The sequence below is a fragment of the Mastigoproctus giganteus genome, chromosome 10 (genome assembly GCF_048544385.1).
Source record: "Mastigoproctus giganteus isolate SK-2022 chromosome 10, ASM4854438v1, whole genome shotgun sequence".
In the NCBI taxonomy this organism is placed as follows: domain Eukaryota; kingdom Metazoa; phylum Arthropoda; class Arachnida; order Uropygi; family Thelyphonidae; genus Mastigoproctus; species Mastigoproctus giganteus.
The window spans coordinates 187,789,427-187,816,631 of NC_143584.1; the positions used below are offsets into that span (position 1 = coordinate 187,789,427).

Consider the following 27,205-nt stretch of genomic DNA (forward strand, 5'->3'; position numbering starts at 1 on the left):
TGATAATCAAATCAAGAGTATTCTTCCCTCTAGTTGCCTCCTGAACATGCTGATGTAGAAAACAATCATCCAATAAATCCACAAAAGCCTTGCTAGTGTGTGAGTGACCAGCCCCCAAATTCCAGTCAATATCTGGGAAATTAAAATCTCCCATTATAAGACTCTCTGATTTACTGGCCCACTATTTCCCTGTACAGTATCTTATTATACTCATCAGAGTCATTAGGCCTATATCACACTCCTACTCTCAATTTTGATCTCCCAATGCTTATGTCACACCAAACTGACTGGACACTGCACTGTCCAGCGATGTCCACTGGCTTCACTTCCTTGGATTTTATGTATTTCTTAACTAATAGCATAACCCTAAAAAAAAATGGGTGCAACACCTTCAACCAGGAGACAATGCCCAGCGATTGGAATTTTGTTGGCGGGTAAATGCTAATCGCCAATTAATTTCATTAATACTGTTCAGCGATGAAGCTAGTTTCACCCGTACAGTATCAACAAAACCTGTAACTCTCATAGGTGGTCAGACGAAAATCCACATGCCACTGTAGAAACAAATTTTCAACATCGCTTCTCTGTAAATGTGTGGTGCAGTATCATGGACAATCACTTGATTGGGCCTGTTGTGTTACAAAATTGTCATACAGGGCCCATTTACCTAGAATTTCTGCAAAACGAACTTCCACTGCTATTGGAGGATGTTCCCTTGGCTACAATGATTGGTATGTACTTCAGCATGACTCCTACCCATTATACCCATCTTGTGATACAATATCTAAATTGAACTTTTCCTGAATGATGGAGCGGCCGTGGTGGTCCGGTTCATTGGCCACCAAGGTCTCCAGACCTTACTTTGTTAGAATTTTTCGTGGGGATGGATGAAAAGCACAGTATACAAAGAAAAGGTGTATACAAGGGACAAACTGCTTGCTCCCATTTTGGATACTGCTGCCCTCATAAAGGAAAGCCAAGACGACCTCAGAAGAACAACACGTCGTATTACCACAAATTACCACAAGAGTTGCGAGTGCATTGAGATTGGCGGTGGGATTTTCAAACATTTATTGTGAACTGTAAAAAATTTGTCAATTATTTGTGTTTTGTATCATTAAAAAAGTCAATAAATACAAACAATAAGTCATTTATCATTCTTTAATACCTCTCATAATGGCTTTTTGCATGCCAATTTCAAACAGCTGTGTCTCTGTGTGCATTGAGAGTTGGATACAGTTTGTATGAACTTTTTTACTCAGAATAATCAATGATATAGCCTCCCCGAAATATCTGCTATTCCTCCTGAATCACCCTGAAAGCTCATCCTGCTATAACACATATAGTTCTGAAAAAACAGCATAGTAGAAATGCACACTATATGCATTTTGATATAACAATTAGGGATAGGCTTCTTAAAAGCCATAAACTGTCATTACTTACTCCATTTTCATGTCCTTAAGGTAGCACAGTGGTTTTAATCACAATCCTTCGCATATTGGGTGGAAAAAGCACTGATTCAAATCCTCGTGACTTGAACTTTATTATTATTATTATTAATAATATCCATATGATGCAAGGAAGCCTGAGGCTTATGCTGCACCAGGGGAAAAAAAAAAAAAAATTCCCGAGTAACCCTGAGAGAGAGAGAGAGAGTCAAAAGTAGAAGGGAATCACCAAGAAAGAGAAGAGTGATGATATCCAGCTCAGGACCCTGGGTGTGCCAAGCCCATACTCACCAGATGTGAGCCCCCGGGGTTGTTCTGTGAGCTTTTTTCACCCTGTGACTGAGTTAGTAGGGCTTGCAAGAATAGCAGGGTTTTTTTCCCTTCCAGATACTCAGGGGTGAGTTGCACTAAAAAGGTGCATGAAGTTGTTCTCAGGTAACCCTAATATGAGAGTTTTCTTCCCCACCTTTTCAAATTTTTTATCAATACATATTATGCTGTGATTGGTAAATAACATATTTAAAACTCTAAGGTTATTAAATAAAAATTTATTGAATAAAAAGTAATAAAATAAAGCACATATATGAGCAGTATTGTTTTGTTTTTGATGGCGATTTTCCAATTGTAAGAGGGGCGGAATCTTCTTGTATTGGGCCAGTTTTTTTAAATAATGAATATAAGGTCAGTTGCCTAGCTTGTTGGTTTTTTTTTTTTTTTATATATCTGTAACTACTCATCAGATCATCCAGTTTTTTTTTTTTTTTTAGTGTACAGCTTCTTTGGATATCGAGACCTCAGTTGGAAACAGTTTTATTTCATCATTTAATGCTTTCTGGATTTTTTGTTTTTTATTGAAACACTATAGCCTTTTTTTTTTTTTTTTTGCATAATAAATATAACTATTTTTTTGCAGTCATTTGTGTACAGGATTATCTAGACAAGACTGCAGCAATAATTCAGACACAGCATGGGTTTGTTAAGGGAAAGTCTTGTCTGACAAATTTGATAGGATATTATGATGTGGTTACAAAGGAACTGGATGCAAAAAATAATTTTGATATCATATATTTGGATTTCAGGAAAGCTTTTGACACTGTTGCGCATGGAAGACTATTGTACAAATTGGAGCAGAATGGTATTAAGGGTAAGTTGCTACAATGGATAAAATGATGGTTAAGTGGGAGAAGACAGAGGGTGGTAATCAATGGGTGTTGCTCTTCTTGGACTGATGTTATTAGTGGTGTCCCACAGGGTTCGGTGTTAGGTCCACTGTTGTTTTGTATATTTATCAATGATACTGATGAAGGTATATCAGGCTTAATGTCGAAGTTTGCGGATGATACAAAGGTTGGCAGGGTTGTTAATGACAGTAATGGCAGTCTGCTACTGCAACAGGATCTAGATAATTTGGGCAGATGGGCTAAGAAGTGGCAACTGAAGTTTAACCTTGACAAATGCAAAGTACTGCATATAGGTAGAAGTAACTCCAGAGAAACGTACCAACTGTGTGGTACTACACTTAAGGTGGTAGAAAATGAAAAAGACCTGGGAGTAATTGTGCAGTCAGATATGAAGTTTTCTGAGCAATGCAGACAGGCTGCCAGGGCAGGTCATGGGGTTTTGTCAATGATATATAGGAATTTTGCTAGCAGGGAAAAGGAGGTGATTATCCCTCTGTATAAGGCAATGGTCAGGCCACGCCTTGAGTACTGCGTACAGGTCTGGAGGTCTCATTTTAGGAAGGATGTAGATTTACTTGGGCGTGTACAGAGAAGGGCAACAAGATTGGTGAGGGGAATGAAGGGATCCTCTTACCAAGAGAGGCTTAAGTTCTGCAAATTGCAGTGGCTGGAGACTAGGCACCTGCACGGTGATCTGATTGAGGTATATAAGGCCTTGAATGGGTTGAGCACGCTGAATTCTGATGGGATCCTTCCACTTGTTCAGATTACAAACCTAAGGGGGCATAAATTCAAATTAAGAAAAGACAGATGTAGAATAGATGTGCAGAAATTTGCCTTTAGCCAGCGGGTGGTTAATTACTGGAACAAACTTCCATCTGTCGTTGTGGAAGTTGATAGGTTGAATAAATTTAAGGAGGAACTGGACAGGCATTTGGAGAGAATGGTGTGATTTTTTTTTTTTTTTTTGTTGGCTGCATAAGCTCATACATTTGCTTTCTTGCATCACATGCCACTACTACTACTACTACTACAATAGGATTAGGAAGAATGTGTATATAAATTTTTACACACAAAATATATAATAAACCAAAATATGCAACATACATATTAACCATACTCTAAAATGGCTAAGGTCAGTTGCCTAGCTTGCTGTAAGTATCAAAATAAATATGTGCATTTATTTATGCACTATAATTATAGGACTTATGTATTATAACATGGCACTTACAGCAGGAAGAACTGTAATATAGAGTGGCATTCAGTAAAATTATCACCTTTAAAAAATGATTTCTCCTATTAATGATTTCTTCTTAGTTAGTATGAATCAGAGCTGTAATACTCAATACGGTCTACGTTGATATTAATATTCGTAAAATAATAAGAGGAGTTTACCTCAATATAGTACGTACAACACTTCCGTATGATACACTCCAGAAATTAAAACGGAAAAATCGACAACTTACCGGTACATTGAGTAAAATATAAATAATTAAAAACCAATTTAACACAATTCAAATCAATTTAAAACAATTAAAAATCAATTTAACGCAATTAAAAAGAATCTAAAGAAAATATTGAAAACGATTTTCCTTCCTTAAGCTACCAACGCTTTTCGACCGTATGTCGTGATCACAGGAATGAAAATTACCGAATAGGGCTGAATCTGAAACTTAAATAGTGATTATCTTCGCGCATGCGCATAAAGGTCCACGCATCGGAGATCAAATATGGACGCCGAATATTAACAGAATTCTCGTGTAATTTAATTTCTACGGTTTCTGCAATTAATAGTCGCGTATAATTACGTTGAATATTAAGTATTTTGCCCTCATTAAATAAAAAAGTATGTTTTTCGTTAATGGCATGAAAGGCTAATTCTGACGCTGCTGAACGAGAAGCACGAACTGAGGCTTCACGTTGATTTACACGAATATTAAGAGAAAATCACGTCGAACCTTGGTAAGACGAGTCGCAATCACTGCAAGAAATGTTGTATACCATATCATACCGTCAGGGAAACGGGGAACATGCTTTGTAAAAAGGATAGGTGGAAAACAGGACCAGGGTATGTCTGCCAGGGGCAAAGGTTGCTGACGTTGTTGAGCGGATATAATCTTTCAAGGGCACAAAAGGTGATATTGTTGTACACGTTGGCAGTAATGATATTAAGAGTAGGAGACCGGCAGAATTACTCAACAACTACAGGTCACTGTTGAAAAAAAAGCCGTGAAATAGGGTTGAATTTGAAAGTGTCTGCAATTCTGCCCAGACACGATAGGATGGAGTACATGATGAGAGCCTTGTCGATCAATTCGGCCCTGGAAAGATTGTGCAAGGCTCAAGGGGTAGAATTTTTTTCAGCCTGGACTGTACTTGTTAACAGGAGAGATTGCTTCTACAGGGATGGGATACACTTAAATAGAAAGGGTGCAAGAATATTTGCTGATGCTATCGAGGCAGTGTTAGGTGGGTCGGAAAACTGCTAGTTTGGGGGGATACAAAGACTTATAGTTTAACAGTACCCGCAGGCAGAGGTGAAGGTGATTCTTGCACAACTTCTATTAGAATAAGAAGCGACCTGGAGCGAGGGGTGTTGGGGGTTTCAGTGACGGATGGCAGTCATCATGGAATAGTTGGGTATATGGGATGTGTTAGGGTAACAAGGAATAGGCATAGGAGCATGTATGCTTGCATGTATACCAATGCTAGAAGTATAGTAAATAAATTTGATGAATTTGAAGTGTTGGTCAAGACATCAAAGGCGGATATTGTTGGGATAGCAGAGACGTGGTGTCACAAAGATATAAGGAATGCAGAACTGGAATTTGGGGAGTACAATGTGTACAGAAAGGAGAGACAGGACAGAAAGGGAGGGGGTGTTATGCTGTTAATTAAGAAAAACATAAAATCAAAGGAAGTGCACCCAGTTAATACAGATGAACAGTGCTCTGTTGAGTCAGTTTGGTGTGAGATAAGCACTGCGAAAGGAAAAATAAGAGTAGGAGTGTGTTACAGGCCTAATTACTTGAATGAGTACAATGAACAATTGTACAGAGAAATAGAGTGGGCTAGTAAATCAGAATGTCTTATAATGGGGGATTTTAACTTCCCAGATATTGACTGGAACTTGTGGGTTGGTCACTCACACACTAGTCAGACTTTTGTGGATTTATTGGATGATTGTTTTCTGCAGCAGCATGTCCGAGAGGCAACCAGAGAAATTAATACTCTTGATCTGGTTATCAGCAGTGATCATTCGTGTATTAAGAATTTGCAGATAAAGGAACCACTAGGTGGCAGTGATCACAGTGTGTTGAAGTGGGATTTACTCAAAGAGGTAACTACCGTCAGGGGTAAAGGAAAGGGTTTTTGCTTCCGTAAAGGGGAGTACAGTGGTCTCAGACAGTTTTTAAATTCTGTACAGTGGGATCAACTGACGATGTTACAAACAGTAAATTCTAAGTGGGACGCATTGAAGGAATTAATCGTGGAAGCTACTAGACTTCTCATACGGATTAAGAAATATTGTTCAAGGTTTAGGCCTAAATGGTTATCAAATGAACTAATGAGACTCGTGACAGAGAAGAAAAATGCATGGGATGCATATAAATTATCAGGCGACGCAGAAGCCTGTGGCAGATATAAGCTAGTCTGTAATCAGGTCACAAAGGAGGTTCGGCAGGCGAAGGCGGATTACGAGAAATCTTTGGCAAAAGATGCTAAGAAAAACGGCAAGGATTTCTTTACTTATATAAACTCTAAAAGGAAGGGGATGAATATGATTGGTCCACTTGACATCGATGGTTCGACTGTTGATGATCCTGCTCAGATAGCAAACAAACTGAATGAGTATTTTGTATCTACATTCATACGTGAGGAATTATTACAGTTTGAAAATGGAAGAAGGTTATCAAATTGTAGCAGTGTGCGTAATGATTTTGTAATAACTGAGAGCAAAGTGGAGGAGAAATTGTTGAAGTTAAACATAAGAAAAGCACCTGGGGTGGATGGGATCTATCCAGTTATATTAAAGGAGGCGGCAAAGCAACTAAGCAAACCCTTAGCCATAATTATGAGAGCGTCCTTGGACTCAGGGGAGGTTCCCACTGACTGGAGATGTGCAAATGTATCCCCAATTCACAAAGGTAGATCGAAGGGTAATTACAGACCAGTTAGTTTAACTTCTGTTCCGGGTAAAATAATGGAGTCACTGGTTAAAGATGCATTGCAGGATCATCTAGACAAGACTGCAGCAATAATTCAGACACAGGATGGGTTTGTTAAGGGAAAGTCTTGTCTGACAAATTTGATTGGTTATTATGATGTGGTCACAAAGGAACTGGATGCAAAAAATAATTTTGATATCATATACTTCGATTTCAGGAAAGCTTTTGACACTGTTGCGCATGGAAGACTATTGTACAAATTGGAGCAAAATGGTATTAAGGGTAAGTTGCTACAATGGATAAAAGGATGGTTAAGTGGGAGAAGACAGAGGGTGGTAATCAATGGGTGCTGCTCTTCGTGGACTAATGTTTTTAGTGGAGTCCCACAGGGTTCTTTATTGGGTCCACCGTTGTTTTGTGTATTTATCAATGATATTGATGAAGGTATATTAGGCTTGATGTCGAAGTTTGCAGATGATACAAAGGTTGGCAGGGTTGTTAATAACAGTCATGGCAGTGTCCTACTGCAACAGGATCTAGATAATTTGGGCAGATGGGTTAAGAAGTGGCAACTGAAGTTTAACCTTGACAAATGCAAAGTACTGCATATGGGTAGAAGTAACCCCAGAGAAACGTACCAACTGTGTGGTACTATACTTAAGGTGGTAGAAAATGAAAAAGACCTGGGAGTAATTGTGCAGTCAGATATGAAGTTTTCTGAGCAATGCAGACAGGCTGCTAGGGCAAGTCATGGGGTTTTGTCAATGATATATAGGAATTTTGCTAGCAGGGAAAAGGAGGTGATTGTCCCTCTGTATAGGGCAATGGTCAGGCCACGCCTTGAGTACTGCGTACAGGTCTGGAGGCCTCATTTTAGGAAGGATGTAGATTTGCTTGAGCGTGTACAGAGAAGAGCAACACGATTGGTGAGGGGAATGAAGGGATCCTCTTACCAAGAGAGGCTTAAGTTCTGCAAATTGCAGTGGCTGGAGACTAGGCACCTGCGCGGTGATCTGATTGAGGTCTATAAGGCCTTGAATGGGTTGAGCACGCTGAATTCTGATGGGATCCTTCCACTTGTTCAGATTACGAACCTACGGGGACATAAGTTCAAATTAAGAAAGGACAGATGTAGAATAGATGTGCGGAAATTTGCCTTTAGCCAGCGGGTGGTTAATTGCTGGAACAAATTTCCATCTGTGGTTGTGGAAGTTGATAGGTTAAATAAATTTAAGGAGGAACTGGACAGGCATTTGGAGGGAATGGTGTGATTTTTTTTGGCTGATGCTGCATAAGCTCCTACACTTGCATCACGTGCCACTACTACTAACTTCCATATTGGCCTAGCCACAATTTTAAATTCGGTATCTTTAAAGAATCTATTAAGCTGTTTGTGCCACTGTTCAACATATGGGACCGAAATAAAGTATTTTTTGATATTACTATTGTTGGTTGGTGTAGTATTTTGTATCCTATCCTTGGCCTGTACCCAAATTCGGTTTATTGTGGCAATGGAATAACCCCTTTTTAAGAATCTGCTAGTTAATATTTGTATTTCTGAGTCCAAAGCAGATCAGATTCCGTTGTTGAGTATTTATAGGCATTAAGAAATTGATTAAAGATAATCGATCTTTTGTAGGTGAATGGGTGATAGCTATTATAATGTAGAAGCATACCTGTGTTTGTAGGTGTTCGATGGATGCTAAATTGTACTGAATTTTATTCGGGTCCCGGATGTGTTAGAATTCATGAGAATTCTAACATTGTCGCGGGCTTTCAACCAAGTTCATAAGAGTTGGGTGATAACCCCCCACAGACACACAACGTACTACCACAGAATATGTCTGCTAGTTCACGAACACCCCCTCACCCAGTATTCAACGAACCGACATATCAACAGGTTACAAATCTTTCCTCACGTAGGACAAGATTTCACTTTTATCCGAAGGATTAAATTATAATTTACCACCTCGAAAACGCCCTAAAAAACAATGCGTAATTGATATTTGAATTTGGACTTCGTAATGTTCCACAAAAAGATATATATTCAACAAGTTAACCAAGTAGTGAATAACATAAAAGAAACGCAACTTCCTAAATTGAATATACATGACAGTTCAGGTTTATGAGAACTTCGGGGAAATAAGGACATTATTATACAGAGGGCAGATAAAGGAGATACAGTGGTAATACTAGATAAACCTGATTATATTAATAAGTTAGATTTAGTTGTTTCAGATATATCCACTTATCTTGAAGTAGACCCGGCACTGTTTACCAATTTGGTCAATCAATACAATAAAATGTTAACCACGTATCGAAAAAACGACTACATTACTATGGCCCAGTTAAAGGAATTGAAGGCCAGAACATACAATATTTCTGCACTTTTCGGTCAGGTAAAATTACACAAGACTGGATTTCCTATTCGACCTATTGTTTCCTACAGGAACTCGGCATTTTCATCCTTAGCCACACATGTATATAACATTATAAAACCCTTTAGACAGGTAATACAATTTGGGATTAAGAACTACGATACATTATTTAATAATCTTAAAGACTGTAGATTCGGCGACAATGACAATTTATTCTCATTAGATGTTACCTCGTTATATACGAATGTAAACGTTGACTACATATTAGATATTATTATTGATATGTTAAATAAAAACTCGACACCGATAAATTATATGAAGCTACCTATTAAGGAAATTTTTCACTTAATTCAACTGTTAGTTGAGGCCAACTACATCACCTTTTGAGACAAGGTGTACAAACAAATTTTTGGATTACCAATGGGTTTGAGCCTGAGCGGCTTAATGTCAGAGATCTATCTCTCAACGATTGAGCATATACATTTGACACCTTTTCTACCCCGTATCACATATTATGGGAGGTATTCAGACGATGTTCTAGTTATTACTGATAGTAGAACTGTCCAAGACATTTTACATTTGTATAATAATATTCATTCTAGACTCAAATCTACATTGGAAAGGGAGGATACGGATACAAAGTCATTAAACTTTCTAAATTTCACGCTTACCCGGGACTCGAATAAAATACAGTACAATTTAGCATCTATCGAAAACCTACAAACACCGGTAAGCTTCTACAGAAACCGTAGAAATTAAATTACACGAGAATTCTGTTAATGTTCGGCGTCCATATTTGATCTCCGATGTGTGGACCTTCGCATGCGCGAAGACAATTAATCACTATTTAAGTTTCAGATTCAACCCTATTCGGTAATTTTTATTCCTGTGATCACGACATACATCGAAAAGCGTTGGCAGCTTAAGGAAGGAAAATCGTTTTCAATATTTTCGTTAGACTCTTTTTAATTGCGTTAAATCGGTTTTAAATTGATTTGAATTGTGTTAAATTGGTTTGTTTTTAATTATTTATATGTTATTCTAATGTACCGGTAAGTTGTCGATTTTTTCCGTTTTAATTTCTGGAGTGTATCATACGGAAGTGTTCTACGTACTATATTGAGGTGAACTCCTCTTATCATTTTATGAATGATTTCTTCTATAAGGTTAAATTTGAAAGTGTCTGCAATCCTGCCCAGACACAATAGGAGGGAGTATGTGATGAGAGCCTTGTCAATCAATTCGTTCCCGGAGAGATTGTGCAGGACTCATGGGGTAGAATTTTTCCCAGCATGGTCTGTGCTTGTTAACAGGAGAGATTGCTTTTTGTCACATGACACACTTAATTAGAAAGGGTGTAAGAATATTTGCTGATGCTATTGTGGCAATATTAGGTGGGTCTGAAAACTGCTAGCTTGGGGGGATTCACAGACTAATAGGTTAACAGTAGCCGCAGGCAGAGGTGGAAATGATTCTTGCACTGCTTATATTCGAAAGAGCAGCAGGCCAGAAAGCCAGTTGCTGGGGATTTCAGGAACTGCTGGGGGTCATAAAACCGATAAATACATGGGCTAGAGTAATTAAGAGTAAGAACAGGTGTATGTATACCTGCATGTACACCAATGCTAGGAGTACAGTAAACAAATTTGATGAATTTGAAGTGCTGATTAAGACATCCAAGGCAGATATTGTTGGAATATCAGAGACTTGGTGCCATTCAGATATAAGGGAGTCTTCCTCTTGCTTAGAATAATCACCTGAGAGGGCATAAATTCAGATTAAGGAAAGACAAATGTAGGATAGATGTGTGGAAATTTGCCTTTAGCCAGCGGGTAGTTGGTTGGTGGAACAGACTTCCATCCCTTGTTGTGGAAGTTGATAGCCTAAATAAATTTAAGGCTCAGCTGGACAGGTATTTCGAATGAGGAGAGGGGTGAAGTGTAAGTGTTTTTTTTTTTTTTTTTTTTTGGCTGATGCTGCATAAGCTTGCTTTTTTGCATCATATGCCTATGCTAATGCTAAGGGATGCAGAATTGAAATTTGGGGAGTACAATGTGTACAGAAAGGACAGACAAGATAGGAAGGGAGGAGGGGTTTTGCTGTTAGTTAAAAAACACATAAACTCTAAGGAAGTGCATCCAGTTGACATAGATGGACAGTGCAATGTTGAGTCAGTTTGGTGTGACATAAGCACTGGGAGAGCAAAAATGAGGGTAGGAGTTTGTTATAGGCCTAATGACTCTGATGAGTACAATGAACAATTATACAGAGAAATACAGTGGGCTAGTAAATCAGAGTGTCTTATAATGGAGATTTTAACTTCCCAGATATAGACTGGAACTTGTGGATTGGTCACTCGTACACTAGCAAGGCTTTTGTGGATTTATTGGATGATTATTTTCTACAGCAGCATATTAGAAAGACAACAAGAGGGAGTAACACTCTTGATCTGATTATCAGCAGTGATTATTCATGCATTAAGAATTTACAGATAAGAGGAACCACTAGGTAGCAGTGATCACAGTGTACCGATGTGGGATTTACTTAAAGATGTAACTACCATCAGAGGTATAGGGAAGGATTTTTGCTTTCATAATGGTGACTAGTGGTCTCTTAGATTTTTTAGGTTATATATAGTGGGGCCAACTGATGATGTGACAAACAGCAAATTCTAAATGGAATCGTTCAAGTAATTTTGGAACCTACTAATTTTTGTTCCAATTAAGAAATACTGCTCTAGGTTCAGGCCCCAATGGATGTCAGATGAACTAATGAGACTTGTGGCAGAGAAGAAAAATGCATTGGATGCACATAAATTGTCAGACGACACAGAAGCCTATGGTAGATACAAGCTAGTCTTTAATCAAGTCACAAAGGAATTTAGGCAAGCGAAGGCAGATTATGAGAAATCTTTGGCAAAGGATGCAAAGAAAAACAGCAAAGACTTCTTTACTTATATAAACTCTAAAAGGAAGAGAATGAATCAGACTGGTCCACTTGATATCAATGGTTTGACTGTAGATGATCATTCTCAGATAGCTGCCGAACTAAATGAGTATTTTGCATCTACATTCACACATGAGGAGTTATTCAAGGAGGACAGGACCAGATGTTTATCAAACTCTAACAGGGAGTTAAATGATTTTGTAATAACTGAGAGCAAAGAGTGGAGGAGAAATTGTTGAAGTTAAACATACGAAAGGCACATAGGGTGGATGGTATCTATCCAGTTATATTAAAGGAGGCAGCAAAGGAAGTAAGGAAACCTTAGCCATAATTATGAGAGCATCCTTGGACTCGGGGGAAGTCCACACGGACTAGAGATGTGCAAATGTATCTCCAATTCACAATGGGGGATCAAATAGGGACACAAGTAATTACAGACCTGCTAGTTTGACTTCTGTCCCAGGGAAAATAATGGAGTCACTGGTTAAAGAAGCATTGTAGGATCATTTAGACAAAACTGCATCAATGATTCAGACACAGCATGGGTTTGTTAAGGGAAAGTCTTGTCTGACCAATTTGATTGGATATTACAATGTTGTAACAAAGGAACTAGATGCAAAAAATTACTTTGATATCATATACTTGGATTTCACGAAAGCTTTTGATACTGTTCCACACGGAAGACTACTGTACAAATTGGAGCAGCATGGCACTAAGGGCAAGTTGCCACAATAGATAAAAGGATGGTTGGGTGGGAGAAGACAGAGAGTGGTTTTCAATGGGTACTGCTCTACGTGGACTAATGTTATCAGTGGTGTCCCTCAGGGTACGACATAGGGCCCATTGTTGTTTTGTATATTTATCAATGATATTGATGAAGGTATATGAAGCTTAATGTCAAAGTTTGCAGATCATACAAAGGTTGACAGGGTTGTTAATAACAGTATGTTGCTGCAGCATGATCCAGAAAAGTTGAGCACATGGGCTGAGAAGTGGCATCTGAAGTTTAACATTGACAATGCAAAGTACTGCATATGGGTAGCAGTAACCTGAAAGAAATGTATCAACTGTGTGGTGTTACGCCAAGTGTAGTGGAGAATGAAAGAGACCTAGGGGGTAATTGTGCAGTCAGATATGAAGTTTGCTGATGAGTGCAGACAGGCTGCTGGAGTAGGTCATGGGGTCTTGTCAATAAAATACAGGAATTTTGCAACAAATACGGAGGATGCGGAAAGGTCAGGGAATGACTACCGCATATCCCGGAGCAATATGGCCTTAGTTGCTAATGCTCCTAAAAAAAAACCAAAAAAAAAAAAAAAAACAGGAATTTTGCAAGCAGGGATAAGGAGGTGATTATCCCCTTGTATAAAGCAATGGTCAGGCCCCACCTTGAGTACTATATACAAGTCTGGAGGCTTCATTTTAAGAAGCATGTAGAGCTGTTGGAATGAGTACAGAGAAGGGCAACAAGATTATTGAATGGAACAAGGGGTTGCTCTTACGAAGAAAGGCTTAAGTTTTGCAAATTGCAGCTTCTGGAGACTAGGCACCTGCGAGGCGATCTGATTGAGGTGTATAAGGCCTTGAATGGATTGAGCAGACTTAATGCTGATGGGATTCTTCCTCTTGCTCAGATTACAAACCTGAGGGGGCATAGATTCAAACTGAGGAAAGGCAGTTGTAGAATAGATGTGCAGAAGTTTGCCTTTAGCCAGCAGGTAGTTGATCTGGAATAAATTTCCATCTGTTGTTGTGGAAGTTGATAGCTTAAATAAATTCAAGGCAGAACAAGACAAACATTTGGAATGAATGGATCAGTGAAATGGGAAGGTTTTTTTTTTTTTTGGCTGATGCTGTATAAGCTTGCTTTCTTGCATCATGTGCCTCTATTAATGGTAATCACACACACACACACACAGAATATACGATGGTTGTGGCATTATAGCAGGAATCTGTTAAGGCTTTTAAGGGATTTCAATGAATATTGCTAACTATAAATATTTATTGATCCATGAGCTTGTATGTAATCAAGTTATTTTTAACCCCTTACCCAAAACTGTCGGTTTTTATGTATGTTTGATTTACATCAGAAAAATCACTAGGCAAGCTGAATAGGTGGTCAGAATGGTGAAATTTTATTTTAATGCAAAAAAAATTAAAACAGTTCAGTAAATGTATTATTATTTGTTTTGATATATCATTAATCTTATGATTTAATGCAAAGCACAGTTTACAGTATGGGGAAGGGGGGGTCTTGAGTTAGTTTTATCCTTGATCTTCAATAATAAATTGAGTTTATCAAATAGCTATATACATTTTTTGGTGTTTTAAATATTTGCATATCTTGTTCCCAATTTGTTTATTCTGAATGACAAAAACAACCTCTCTCTCTCTCTCCACTACAAATTTTCCAAAAAAAAAAATCAAACAAACCTGTAATTACATTCACTTTCGTTTGCATAATCAGCATAGTTATGATAACAGTTTTACAATTAATTTTTGTAGGTGGTGAAATTGGCAGCTGGGTTTTTGGCATTAGGATTGAAACCAGGAGATAAATTGGGAATCTGGAGCCCTAATTGTTATGAATGGCTAGTAATTCAGTATGCGACTGCAAAAGTAGGAATAATTCTGGTAAGTGTTAAAATGTATGAATTTCTTTTTTCCCCTTTTGTACAAAATAATTATTCAAATAAGCAAATGGCATACTTTGCACACTAAATTTTTTTTTGGAAGAAAGGCAAGAAATACTTTAAAAATGTACACTTTGTGATTCATCTATTATTTCAGCAGAGCCCAACCAACTCCCCAGATTTATGGAGGAGAATGTCTTTTCTCTCAGTTTGACCACTTCTCCTTGCCATCATAATACAGTTTTGGTTAAAGAGTTTCTCTGTCTTTTTGCAAAAAAAACAATTTCTGTCTATCATTTTATCTTTGCAAAATATAGTAACACTACATACAAATTGTGATTTTGAAATTTCTGCTTATTTTTCTTAATGAATTGTCTGTCAGGTGTAATTTCTGTTTTACCTGGCAGAATAGAAATGCTGTATAATAGCCTTTTTCTCCGTAATGCGCAATTATTTCATTGTACTTTTACGCTTCTTGATTAGACCGGGGTTCGAGCCCATCACCACCAAATACGGAGGATGCGGAAAGGTCAGGGAATGACCACCGCATATCCCGGAACAATATGACCTTAGTTGCTAATGCTCCTAAAAACCAAATAACAAACAAACAAACAACATTGTACTTTTGCTGTGCAAAGCTAATTAACAATGTCTTTTAGTAAGATGCCAAATGAATAAAACATAAAATTTAAGAAGACATATATGCCAGATTTTCCATGTATTATAAAATCTGAAGAAGGTGATGTTTACCTTCTGTACTGTATGTGGATATGATTTTTCAATTTCAAGCAGAGAGAAATGCATTGTAATGAGACTTTTGCAAACAAATGAGAATAGTATACAGTGCATAGCAAGAAATGTAAAAACAGACATTTCATGATGACAATGTCTTGTGTTTTAAATGTTTATTTGAATATTTTTTCATGGAATATAATCTTCCTTTGGCATGCATGATCAGTTCTGCTGGTTATCCACCTATGTTGTTCAGAAATATGTTTACAGTAGTGAAATAGAATAAAAAAAAAAAAACATGCGGTTGTGAAAGAACAAAAAAAAAAAAACTGGGTTGTAGTGAAATTACATGGATAGAAAAAGAAGTCATGGTGGCTCTGAAAAAACAGCCCATTTTTGATTTCCATAGATGGCACTTTCTCCAGCACCGTGCTTGTTAAGTAAATCCTCAGATCTCCTACTACTCTTGATATGATTAGTGCCAAGGTGTACAACACTATCATGCCTTTAAAAGATGACATCTGGTCTATTATGTCATCTACTTTTGCCCCTGGCAGACATACTGTGGTCCTATTCCACCCATCCTTTTTGCACATGTATATGTATGTTATTATGTATTATGTTATTATTATGTATGTTGCCAGTGAAATTAAAGAGGTAAGGTTTTCTTATACTGCCTACTTTTTACAAAAAATCTGTTTTCTTCCTGTTTACAATTACCTGATGTACAGCTTTTGAAAGGTAAAAGTTGGCAGCTATGTTTCAGCATTCGAATGGATACAAGCATGAACATCAAGATGTTTGAATAATACAATATGGATGAATAAATGCTTTAAACATATGCACAAAAACAGAATTCATACAAGAGTTATCAGATCTATATTAACATATTTATTTTTTTTTATATTTATTATTTTTTATTACATATTTATTATTTTTTATTACACATTTATTATTTTCTAGAAGTAGCTTTATAGTCCTAGTCAAGCGCCTTGGTTTATTTGAATTTAGATAGTGATTTTGAAAGTTTTAGTGTCCTTAGATCTTAACGTTCGTAACTTTCCGCCATTGTAGTAGTAGTAGTAGTAGTAGTATTGTTATATAATATGGAATAGTGTAACATAAATATCGAACTTCATAGCATGAGGTATGAAATTTATTAATCTTATTAAATTTAATTGTTAATTAAATTATACTTAAATGGAATCATAACCCAGAGTAGAGCAGCAAAGCAATGAGCACAAAGTAGCAGTAGTACTGTGGCTCACGGGAGAACCGAAGAGGGAGATTCTCCAATGAATCACAGCCTAAAAAAATGTGAAATGTTTGCAGACCTGTCTAGAACAGAACATGATCTATCCAAGGAGGATGTCTTTGTGTGTGCTAGGTCCTTGAGGTTGTCACAGACATTCTCTCAGATATGCTAGACAAGCTGTACTTGCTACCTAGGAGCCTAAAATGCTGATGGAACTGATATTCAAGTGACACTAATGTCAGGTGGACCCAATTTCGGTGAAGTCCGGATGGTCTGTGTCAGCCAAATGCTCTGCTTGCACCTTCGCGATGGTGGGACTGTTAGTAATCCTGGGTATAAACTCCATGCACAAGCACACGGTAGGTGACCACCGAGGTGTGAACCAACATAAGCAAGGGTTGAGGTGTGGTGCCCACACCACATGGAGGAATGCCACCCCTCTGTGTTACAGAGGGGTGGCATTCCTCCATGTACTAGGTAGCAGATACTAGGTGGCAGATGACTCTCATCAACCGGTGCAATACCACCACTTTGCTTATTGGAAGCTTGAAGTAGTGGAATCCATATTTAGTCTCCAGAGCTAAGTTCCGGTCAACTCTTCCATCATGCAGTATGACTGATGTCTTTTGAAGCTATGATGAACACCGTGGCGAGATCCAAACTTCCTTACATTTCGAGGTTACAGCTCGAAAACGGTGTTCGCAGGCCGGCCGCTAGTTAGTACACTGGACCAAACCTATTGGTAACTCTCTAGGAGGCTTCCAGATCAGCTAGTGTATAATCTAGCTACGTCCACTCTGCCAGATAGTGACTGGAGGGAGTCCGATTATTATGTATGTGGCTGGCATTGTTGAGGCTACGTTATGTGAAGGATATAGGTATATTCTTACCACATGTACGCCATATCCAAAAATTTCATTACTTCATACAGCATATCCCACCCACTTTTTCTTACTATTGAATACACCATGAATTGTCAAACTAATAGAGTAAGCTTATCTGTGAAAAGATCTAAACCTCCCAAACACTTCCTAATTCATTTAACAAATATACGTGGTCTGAATTCTAATCTCAGTGATGTCCATTTCGATTTGCAGTCTGCCAAACCCCATGTACTTTTTTCTGACAGAATCTCAGTTACCAGTTGATTCAACTACTGCTCATCTCAGTTGCCCAAATTATTTTGGGTATGATTCCTTTCGCCTCAAAGGTGGTACTTGTGCATATGTCTGTTCCAATATTCCTTGTCAGAGACTTGGTAATTTGGAATCTCCTCTTTTCGATCTTCTCTGGCTTAAAATCTCTCTATCTCATTGTGTCAAATTCATCTGTTGTCTCTACCGTTCTCCCAACTCCACTAATCACTTGGAGCTCTTTGACTTCCTCTCCAGTCCAACTTTCCTAACAGTGAGGTAATTTTCCTTGGTGATTTTAATGTTCACAACTCCAGCTGGATTCTGTTTTCTAGTCACACCGACCCAGCTGGTCGAGATGCTGAGACTTTTGCAATTACTAATTACCTTGCACAGATTGTCCATTTACCTACAAGAATACCGGACAATCCTAACCATACAGCCAACATGCTTGATCTTTTTCCCACAAACAACCCTTCTAAACACATGGGTGAAGTGAGAGGTCCTTTAGGCACTTCAGATCACAACTTGGTGATTGTCTCTTCTCCAATGGAGCCTGTATCTCATGGCTATTCCCAACCTCGTATTGTTTGGCATTAGAAGAATGCAAAATGGGATGACCTGCGAGATTTCTTTTCTTCTTTTCCTTGGTCGGATTACTGTTTCAAAACTTCTGATGTCAACGTTTGCTCAGATTGTGTCAGTGAAATTATTCTTGCAGGAATGGAATCCTTTACCCACAATTCACTTTAAATCTCGTCCTTTATCTAAACCTTGGTTTTCCAATAAATGTGCTAAGGCTGTTCAAGAGAAGAACGTTGCATATCGTAATTGGCTTATTTCTAATTCTTCAGTTTCATTTTCTACCTACATTAAAGCTCGCAAAAATTGTAAAGCGGTCGTTAATCAGTCCAAACTAGAGTTTGAACAGGCTGAGAGTAGAATACTTGCTTCTTGCCCTAATGAAGCCGAGCATTCTGGTCTCTTGCCAAAGCTATTGGCTGCAACTTTTGCCCATCTGTGCTCCCAACTTTGTCCAAACCAGATGGTTTTGTTGTCACTTCAGCCAAGGATAAAGCTGGCCTGCTAGCATCCCATTTTTCTTCCAACTCATGTATTACTGATCTTGGTAAAACACCCCCCAACATTCCCAACATGCTCCATTCAATGCCTACTGTGGTCTTCCGTCAAAAAGATTTTGACGAATTTTGATGCTAAGAAAGCTGCAGGTCCCGATGGTATTTCTCTACTTGTTCTGAAAACTTGTGCTCCTGAACTTACTCCTGTTCTTTGCCACCTTTTTTAACTTTCTTATTCCAAAGGTGTTTTTCCTTCTGCTTGGAAATTTGCTCATATCCAGCCAGTTCCTAAAAAGGGTGACAAAGCCCTCCCATCCAATTATTGTCCCATTGCAATTACTTCTACTCTTTCTAAAGTATTGGAGAAATAAATTAACTGCCAACTCTTCAACTACCTAGAAACAGTATGGATTCCGTCAATGTCGATCCACTGGTGATATTCTGGCTTATGTTACCCATTTATGGACAAATTCAATGGAAAAGTTCGGTGAAACACATGCAGTTGCTCTTGACATCTCAAAGGCTTTCGATCGTGTCTGGCATAAAGGTCTTCTAAACACGCTTCCATCTTATGGTTTGCCAACTGTTTTTTATAATTGGTTATCCAGTTTTCTCTGATCGCTCACTGAGGGTGATGGTAGATGGCTCTCTGTCTTCTAACTTCTCCACTAATGCCAGTGTCCCCCAAGGTTCAGTTCTTTCCCCCACTCTTTTCCTCTTGTATATTAATGACCTTCTTCCATTGACTGAAAATCCTATCCATAGTTTTGCCGAAGATAGCACATTGCATTCCACTTTCCATTTTGAGAAACCTTGCTCTGCTGAATCAGCTTCAACTTCTCGAATATCTGCTCACAATTACTTAAGTGCCAATCTCCAGGTAATTCTCCAGTGGGGCAAAGACAACTTAGTTGATTTCAATTCTTCTAAAACTCAGTCTTATCTTATATCTCGCAAAAAGGATTCTTCTGCTCCTATGCTTATCTTTGGTGACACTCTGATTTCTAGGCAAAATGATATATCTCTTTTGAGATTACCCTGACTTGTAATCATTCTTGCCGACCGGGCTAGCCGAGTGGGTAAAGTACCTGCCCGGCAACCCAAAGGTCGCGGGTTCGATTCCCGCCTCGGGCTTGGATCAAAGTACTGCAAAAACCTTGGGAGGTGCAATATGGCCACTGAAGCCGATGCGCCAACAACTACCAAATCAAAAAAAAAAAAAAAAAAAAAAAAAGTAATCATTCTTGGCACAAGCACATTACAAATATTGCTTCCTCTGCATCTAAAAAACTTGGTTTTCTCTTTTGCTCTCAGCATTACTTTTCTTCCAAACAGCTGTTCACTCTGTACGAATTGCAAATCCGCCCTACCATGGAATATTGTTCCCACATCTGGGGTGTTGTCCCCAAAACCTCTCTCAGTCTTCTTGATTCCGTTCAGAAGAGGGCAGTTAGGTTAATTAATGATTCATCTGTAACAGAGCCTCTACACTCGCTGTCTCATAGATGTATTGTTTCTGCTGCATGCCTCTTCTACAGATATTTTAATGGGCACTGTTCTTCTGAATTCGCTTCTATAATTCCCGCTCTCTCTCTTTCAAAACAGTCCGAACATGTGCTGCCACAAGCCAACATCCATTTACCGTCCAACTTCAAACTCACAGAGCCAACTTTTCATCTTCCTCATTTATTCATTCTACTGCCATTTTCTAGTAGTAGTAGTAGTGGCATGTGATGCAAGAAAGCAAGTGTATGAGCTTATGCAGCATCAGCCAAAAAAAAATCACACCATTCGCTCCAAATGCCCGTCCAGTTCCTCCTTAAATTTATTTAACTTATCAACTTCCAAAACAACAGATGGAAGTTTGTTCCAGCAATTAACCACCCGCTGGCTAAAGGTAAATTTCCGCACATCTATTCTACATCTGTCTTTTCTTAATTTGAATTTATGCCCCCTTATGTTTGTAATCTGAACAAGTGGAAGGATCCCATCAGAATTCAGCGTGCTCAACCCATTCAAGGCCTTATACACCTCAATCAGATCACCGCGCAGGTGCCTAGTCACCAGCGACTGCAATTTGCAGAACTTAAGCCTCTCTTGGTAAAAGGATCCCTTCATTCCCCTTACCAATCTTGTTTCCCCTTCTCTGTACATGCTCAAGCAAATCTACATCCTTCCTAAAATGAGGTGGCCTCCAGACCTGTACGCATGTACTCAAGGCGTGGCCTGACCGCTGCCTTATACAGAGGAACAGTCACCTCCTTTTCCCTGCTAGCAAAATTCCAATATATCATTGACAAAACCCCATTACCTGCCCTGGCAGCCTGACGGCATTGCTCAGAAAACTTCATAGTTGGTACATTTCTCTAGAGATACTTCTACCCATATGCAGTACTTTGCATTTGTCAAGGTTAAACTTCAGTTGCCACTTCTTAGCCCATCTGCCCAAATTTTCTAGATCCTGTTGCAGTAGCACACTGCCATTACTGTCATTAAGAACCCTGCCAACCTTTGTATCATCTGCAAACTTCGACACTAAGCCTGATATACCTTCATCAATATCGTTGATAAATATACAAAACAACAGTGGACGTAACACCGAACCCTGTGAGACTCCACTAATAACATTAGTCCACGAACAGCAGCGCCCATTGATTATCACCCTCTGTCTTCTCTCACTCAACCATCCTTTTATCCATTGTAGCAACTTACTCTTAATACCATTCTGCTCTAATTTGTCCAGTAGTCTTCCATGTGCAACAGTGTCTTGAAATCCAAATATATGATATCAAAATTAATATTTGCATCCAGTTCCTTTGTAACCACATCATAATGTCCTATCAAATTTGTCAGACAGATTTGATAGGAACAACCTTCCTTTTCTGGAACAACCTTCCTTCATAAATATTTCCTGAAAATTACAGTCTACAGAAGTTCAAGTCCAATGTCAACAAATATCTTCTTTTGTCTTCTCAACCTCCAACCCAAGCACAGTACTAAGTACTATAGGTTTTAATACCTCTCGTGTTTGGGATTTACATAAAAAAAAAAAAAAAAAAAAAAAAAAGGTGCAGAGACTTTGAAGAAATTAGGTGCGAACTCACCGTTCTGATGGGTGTTTATGAGAGTTTCAGGTCTAGGGTATATGCCCTCAAAGAAATTAATGAGGGACTCATAAAGCTCTCAGCTGCCTAACTCAATGCCAGAGCTCACTCATTCCTGTGCAATTGGCAACACATCGGCAATCTTCAAGGCAGAATGCACTGGTTCCACACAAAGTAGTTATTGTTGGTGACTCTATTGTCAGGAAGAGGGAGAATATATTACGCAAAAAGGGAAGATGGAACAGGACCAGGGTATGTCTGCCAGGGGTGAAAGTTGATGACTTTGTAGAGCAGATATCATCTTTTAAGGGCACAAAAGGTGATATTGTTGTACACATTGGCACTAATGACCTTAAGAGTAGGAGATCTGCAGATTTACTTAACAAGTACAGGTCAATGCTGAAAAAAAGTCGCGAGATAGGGTTAAATTTGAAAGTGTCTGCAATTCTGCCCAGACACGATAGTAGGGAGTACAGTTATAGCTCGGACACAGTATGGTTTTGTTAAGGGAAAATCTTGCCTGACCAATTTGATTGGATACTATGATGCAGTCACAAAGAACTGGATGCAGGGAATAACTTGATATCATATATTTGGATCTTAGAAAGGCTTTTGATACTGTTGCACATGGAAGACTGCTCAACAAATTGGAGCAGTGTGGCCTGGAGATAAATTGCTGCTATGGATAAAAGGCTGGTTGAGTGGGAGAAGACAGAGAGTGGTAATCAATGTAGACTGCTCATCGTGGACTAATGTTATTAGTGGTGTCCCTCAGGATTCAGTGTTGGGTCCATTGTTGTTTTCTGTATTTATAAATGATATTGATGATGGTATATCAAGCTTAATGTCCAAGTTTGCAGACGATACAAAGGTTGGCAGGGTTGTTAAGGACACTAATGACAGTACGCTGCTGCAACAGGATCTAGAAAAGTTGAGCAGATAGGCTGAGAGGTGGCAAATGAAGTTTAACATTGACAAATGTAAAGTACTACGTATGGGAAACAGTAACCCCAGAGTGATGTATCAACTCTGTGGTACTACACTGACAGTGGTAGAGAATGAAAAGGACCTGGGGGCAATTGTGCAGGCAGATATGAAGTTTTCTGAGCAATGAAGATGGGCTGCAAGAGTAGCTCATAGGCTCTTGTCAATGATATACAGGAATTTTTCTAGCAGGGATAAGGAGATGATTATCCCCTTGTATAAGGCAATGGTCAGGCCACACCTTGAGTACTGTATACACATCTGGGGGTCTAATTTTAAGAAAGATGTAGAGCTGTTGGAACAAGTACAAAGAAGGGCAACAAGATTAGTGAATGGAACAAAAGGTCGCTCTTATGAAGAAAGGCTTAAATTTTGCAAATTACAGTGCCTGGAGACTAGGCACCTGCAAGGTGATCTGATTGAGGTGTATAAAGCCTTTAATGGTTTGAGCATGCTTAATGCTGATGGGATTCTTCCTCTTGCTCAGAATAATCACCTGAGAGGGCATAAATTCAGATTGAGGAAAGACAGATGTAGGATAAATGTGCAGAAGCTTGTCTTTAGCCAGCGGGTAGTTGGTTGGTGGAACAGACTTCCATCCTTTGTTGTGGAAGTTGATAGCCTAATAAATTTAAGGCTGAGCTGGAGAGCTATTTTGAACGAATGGAGAGATGAAATGGGAGCAGTTTTTTTTTTTTTTTGGCTGATGCTGCATAAGCTTGCTTTCTTGCATCATATGCCTCTACTAATGCTAATTTACAAGAAATCTTTGGCCAAGGATGCAAAGAAAAACGGCAAAGAATTCTTTACTTATGTAAACTCATTGAATTAGCATTAGCATTAGTAGAGGCATTTGATGCAAGAAAGCAAGCTTATGCAGCACAGCCAAAAAAAAAATAAAGTAAAATAAATAAATAAAAAATAACCACTTCCACTTCACCCCTCTGTCTGTTTGAAATACCTGTCCAGCTGAGCCTTAAACTTATTTAGGCTATCAACTCCCACGACAAGGGATGGAAGTCTGTTCCACCTACCAACCACCCGCTGGCTAAAGGCAAATTTCCGCACGTCTATCCTACATCTGTCTTTCCTCAATTTGAATTTATGCCCTCTCAGGTGATTTTTCTGAGCTAGAGGAAGAATCCCATCGGCATTGAGCATGCTCAAACCATTCAAGGCTTTATACACCTCTATCAGATCACCTCGCTGGTGCCTAGTCTCCAGACACTGTAATTCGCAAAACTGAAGCCTTTCTTCGTAAGAGCACCCCTCTTTGTTCCATTCACTAATCTTGTTGCTCTTCTCTGTACTCGTTCCAGCAGCTCTACATCCTTCTTGAAATGAGGCCTCCAGGCCTGTATACAGTACTCTAGGTGTGGCCTGACCATTGCCTTATACAAGGGAATAATCACCTCCTTATCCCTGCTAGAAAACTTCCTGTATATTATTGACAATACACCATGAGCTACTCTTGCAGCCCATCTGCACTGCTCAGAGAACTTCATATCTGCCTGCACAACCACCCCCAGGTCCCTTTCATTCTCTACCACTGTCAGTGGAGTACCACAGAGTTGATATGTTGCTCTGGGGTTGCTGTTTCCCATATGTAGTACTTTACATTTGTCAATGTTAAACTTCATTTGCCACCTCTCAGCCCATCTGCTCAACCTTTCCAGATCCTGTTGCAGGCATAGTGTCAGTAGTGTCCTTGACAACCCTGCCAACCTTCGTATCGTCTGCAAACTTGGACATTAAGCTTGATATACCATCATCAATATCATTTATAAATACAGAGAACAATAAAGGACCCAATACTGAACCCCTAGGGACTCCACTAATAACATTAGTCCACGATGAGCAGTGTCCATTGATTACCACTCTCTGTCCATATGTAGTACTTTACATTTGTCAATGTTAAACTTCATTTGCCACCTCTCAGCCCATCTGCTCAACCTTTCCAGATCCTGTTGCAGGCATAGTGTCAGTAGTGTCCTTGACAACCCTGCCAACCTTCGTATCGTCTGCAAACTTGGACATTAAGCTTGATATACCATCATCAATATCATTTATAAATACAGAGAACAATAAAGGACCCAATACTGAACCCCGAGGGACTCCACTAATAACATTAGTCCACGATGAGCAGTGTCCATTGATTACCACTCTCTGTCTTCTCCCCCTCAACCACCGCTTTATCCATAGCAGCAGTTTGCCTCCAATGCCATACTTCTCCAATTTGTGCAGCAGTCTTCCATGTGCAACAGTATCAAAAGCCTTTCTAAGATCCAGGTATATAATATCAAAGTTATTCCCTGCATCCACGTCTTTTGTGACTGCATCATAGTATCCAATCAAATTGGTCAGGCAAGACTTCCCCTTAACAAAACCATGCTGTGTCCGAGCTATAACTGAAGTCTTGTCTAGATGATCCTGCAGTGCTTCTTTAACCAGTGCCTCCATTAATTTTCTGCGAACAGAAGTTAAACTCACAGGTGTATAATTACTTGTGTCAGCCTTTGATCCTCCCTTGTGAATTGGGGTCACATTTGCACATCTCCAGTCCATGGTTACCTCCCCTGAGTCCAAGGAAGCTCTCATAATTATGGCTAAGGGTTTGCTTACTTCCTTTGCTGCCTCCTTTAATATAACTGGATAGATCCCATCCACCCCAGGTGCCTTTCTTGTGTTTGTCTTCAACAATTTCTCCTCCACTTTACTCTCAGTTATTACAAGATTCTCTAGCTTACTGCTAGAGTTGAATACACCTCTGGCATTCCCCTTGGTGAATAACTCCTCATGTGTGAATGTCGATGCAAAATATTCATTTAGTTTGTTAGCTACCTGAGCAGGGTCATCAACAGTTGACCCATCGATATCAAGTGGACCAATCTGATTCATCCCCTTCCTTCTAGAGTTTACATAAGTAAAGAACTCTTTGCTGTTTTTCTTCGCATCCCTTGCCAAGGATCTCTCGTAATCTGCCTTCGCCTGCCTAACCTCCTTTGTAACTTGGTTACAGATCGACTTGTATCTATCATAGGCTTCTGTGTCACGTGTTAATTTGTATGTATCCCATGCATTTTTCTTCTCTGACATATGCCTCATTAGTTCATCTGACATCCATTTAGGCCTAAACCTTGAACAATATTTCTTAGTTGGTATGTAAAGCCTACTAGCTTCCAAGATAAGTTCTTTGAATGCTTCCCATTTTGAATTTGCTGCTGGTAACATCATCAGCCGATCCCACTGTATAGAACCTAAATACTGTCTCAGTCCATCGTAGTCGCCTTTACGAAAGCAATACCCCTTCCCTTTACCCCTAATGGTAGTTACCTCTTTGAGTAACTCCCACTTCAGCACACTGTGATCACTGCCACCTAGTGGTTCATTTATCTGCAGATTCTTAATGCTTGAAGAATGACTACTGATAATCAAATCAAGAGTATTACTCCCTCTAGTTGCCTCCCGAACATGCTGATGTAGAAAACAATCATCCAATAAATCCACAAAAGCCTTGCTAGTGTGTGAGTAACCAGCCCCCAAATTCCAGTCAATATCTGGGAAATTAAAATCCCCCCATTATAAGACTCTCTGATTTACTGGCCCACTCTATTTCTCTGTACAGTTTCTTATTATACTCATCAGAGTCATTAGGCCTATAGCACACTCCTACTCTCAATTTTGATCTCCCAATGCTTATGTCACACCAAACTGACTCGACACTGCACTGTCTAGTGATGACGACTGGCTTCACTTCCTTGGATTTTATGTGTTTCTTAACTAATAGCATAACCCCCTCCTCCCTTCCTATCCTGTCTATCCTTTCTGTAGACATTGTACTCCCCAAATTCCAGTTCTGCATTCCTTATATCTGTGACACCACGTCTCTGAAATCCCAACAATATCTGCCTTTGATGTTTTCAGCAATAACTCAAATTCATCAAATTTATTTACTAAACTCCTAGCATTGGTGTACACGCCACGCAAATATACATACACCTGCTCTTCCTCTTAGCCACCCTAATACAACCCATGTGTTTACTTGTACCCCCATGATTCCCAGCAGTCTCTGTAATATCCTGCATCTTATTTTCCAGGCTGCTGCTCATTCCAATAGAAGCAGTACAAGAATCTCTTTCTCCTCTGCCAGTGGCTACTGTTAA

The 27,205-nt window shown here is 39.1% G+C and overlaps 1 protein-coding gene across 1 annotated transcript in view; it reads left to right on the forward strand.

Moving 5' to 3' along the window:
- The window catches only part of LOC150079653 (medium-chain acyl-CoA ligase ACSF2, mitochondrial-like), a 214,685-nt gene that overhangs the window by 47,310 nt on the left and 140,170 nt on the right, over window positions 1-27,205 (forward strand). Inside the window, exon 3 of the mRNA XM_090382505.1 lies at window positions 14,628-14,756. Within this exon, the coding sequence (XP_090238631.1) occupies window positions 14,628-14,756 (129 nt within the window). The remainder of the gene's footprint in view (window positions 1-14,627; window positions 14,757-27,205) is intronic.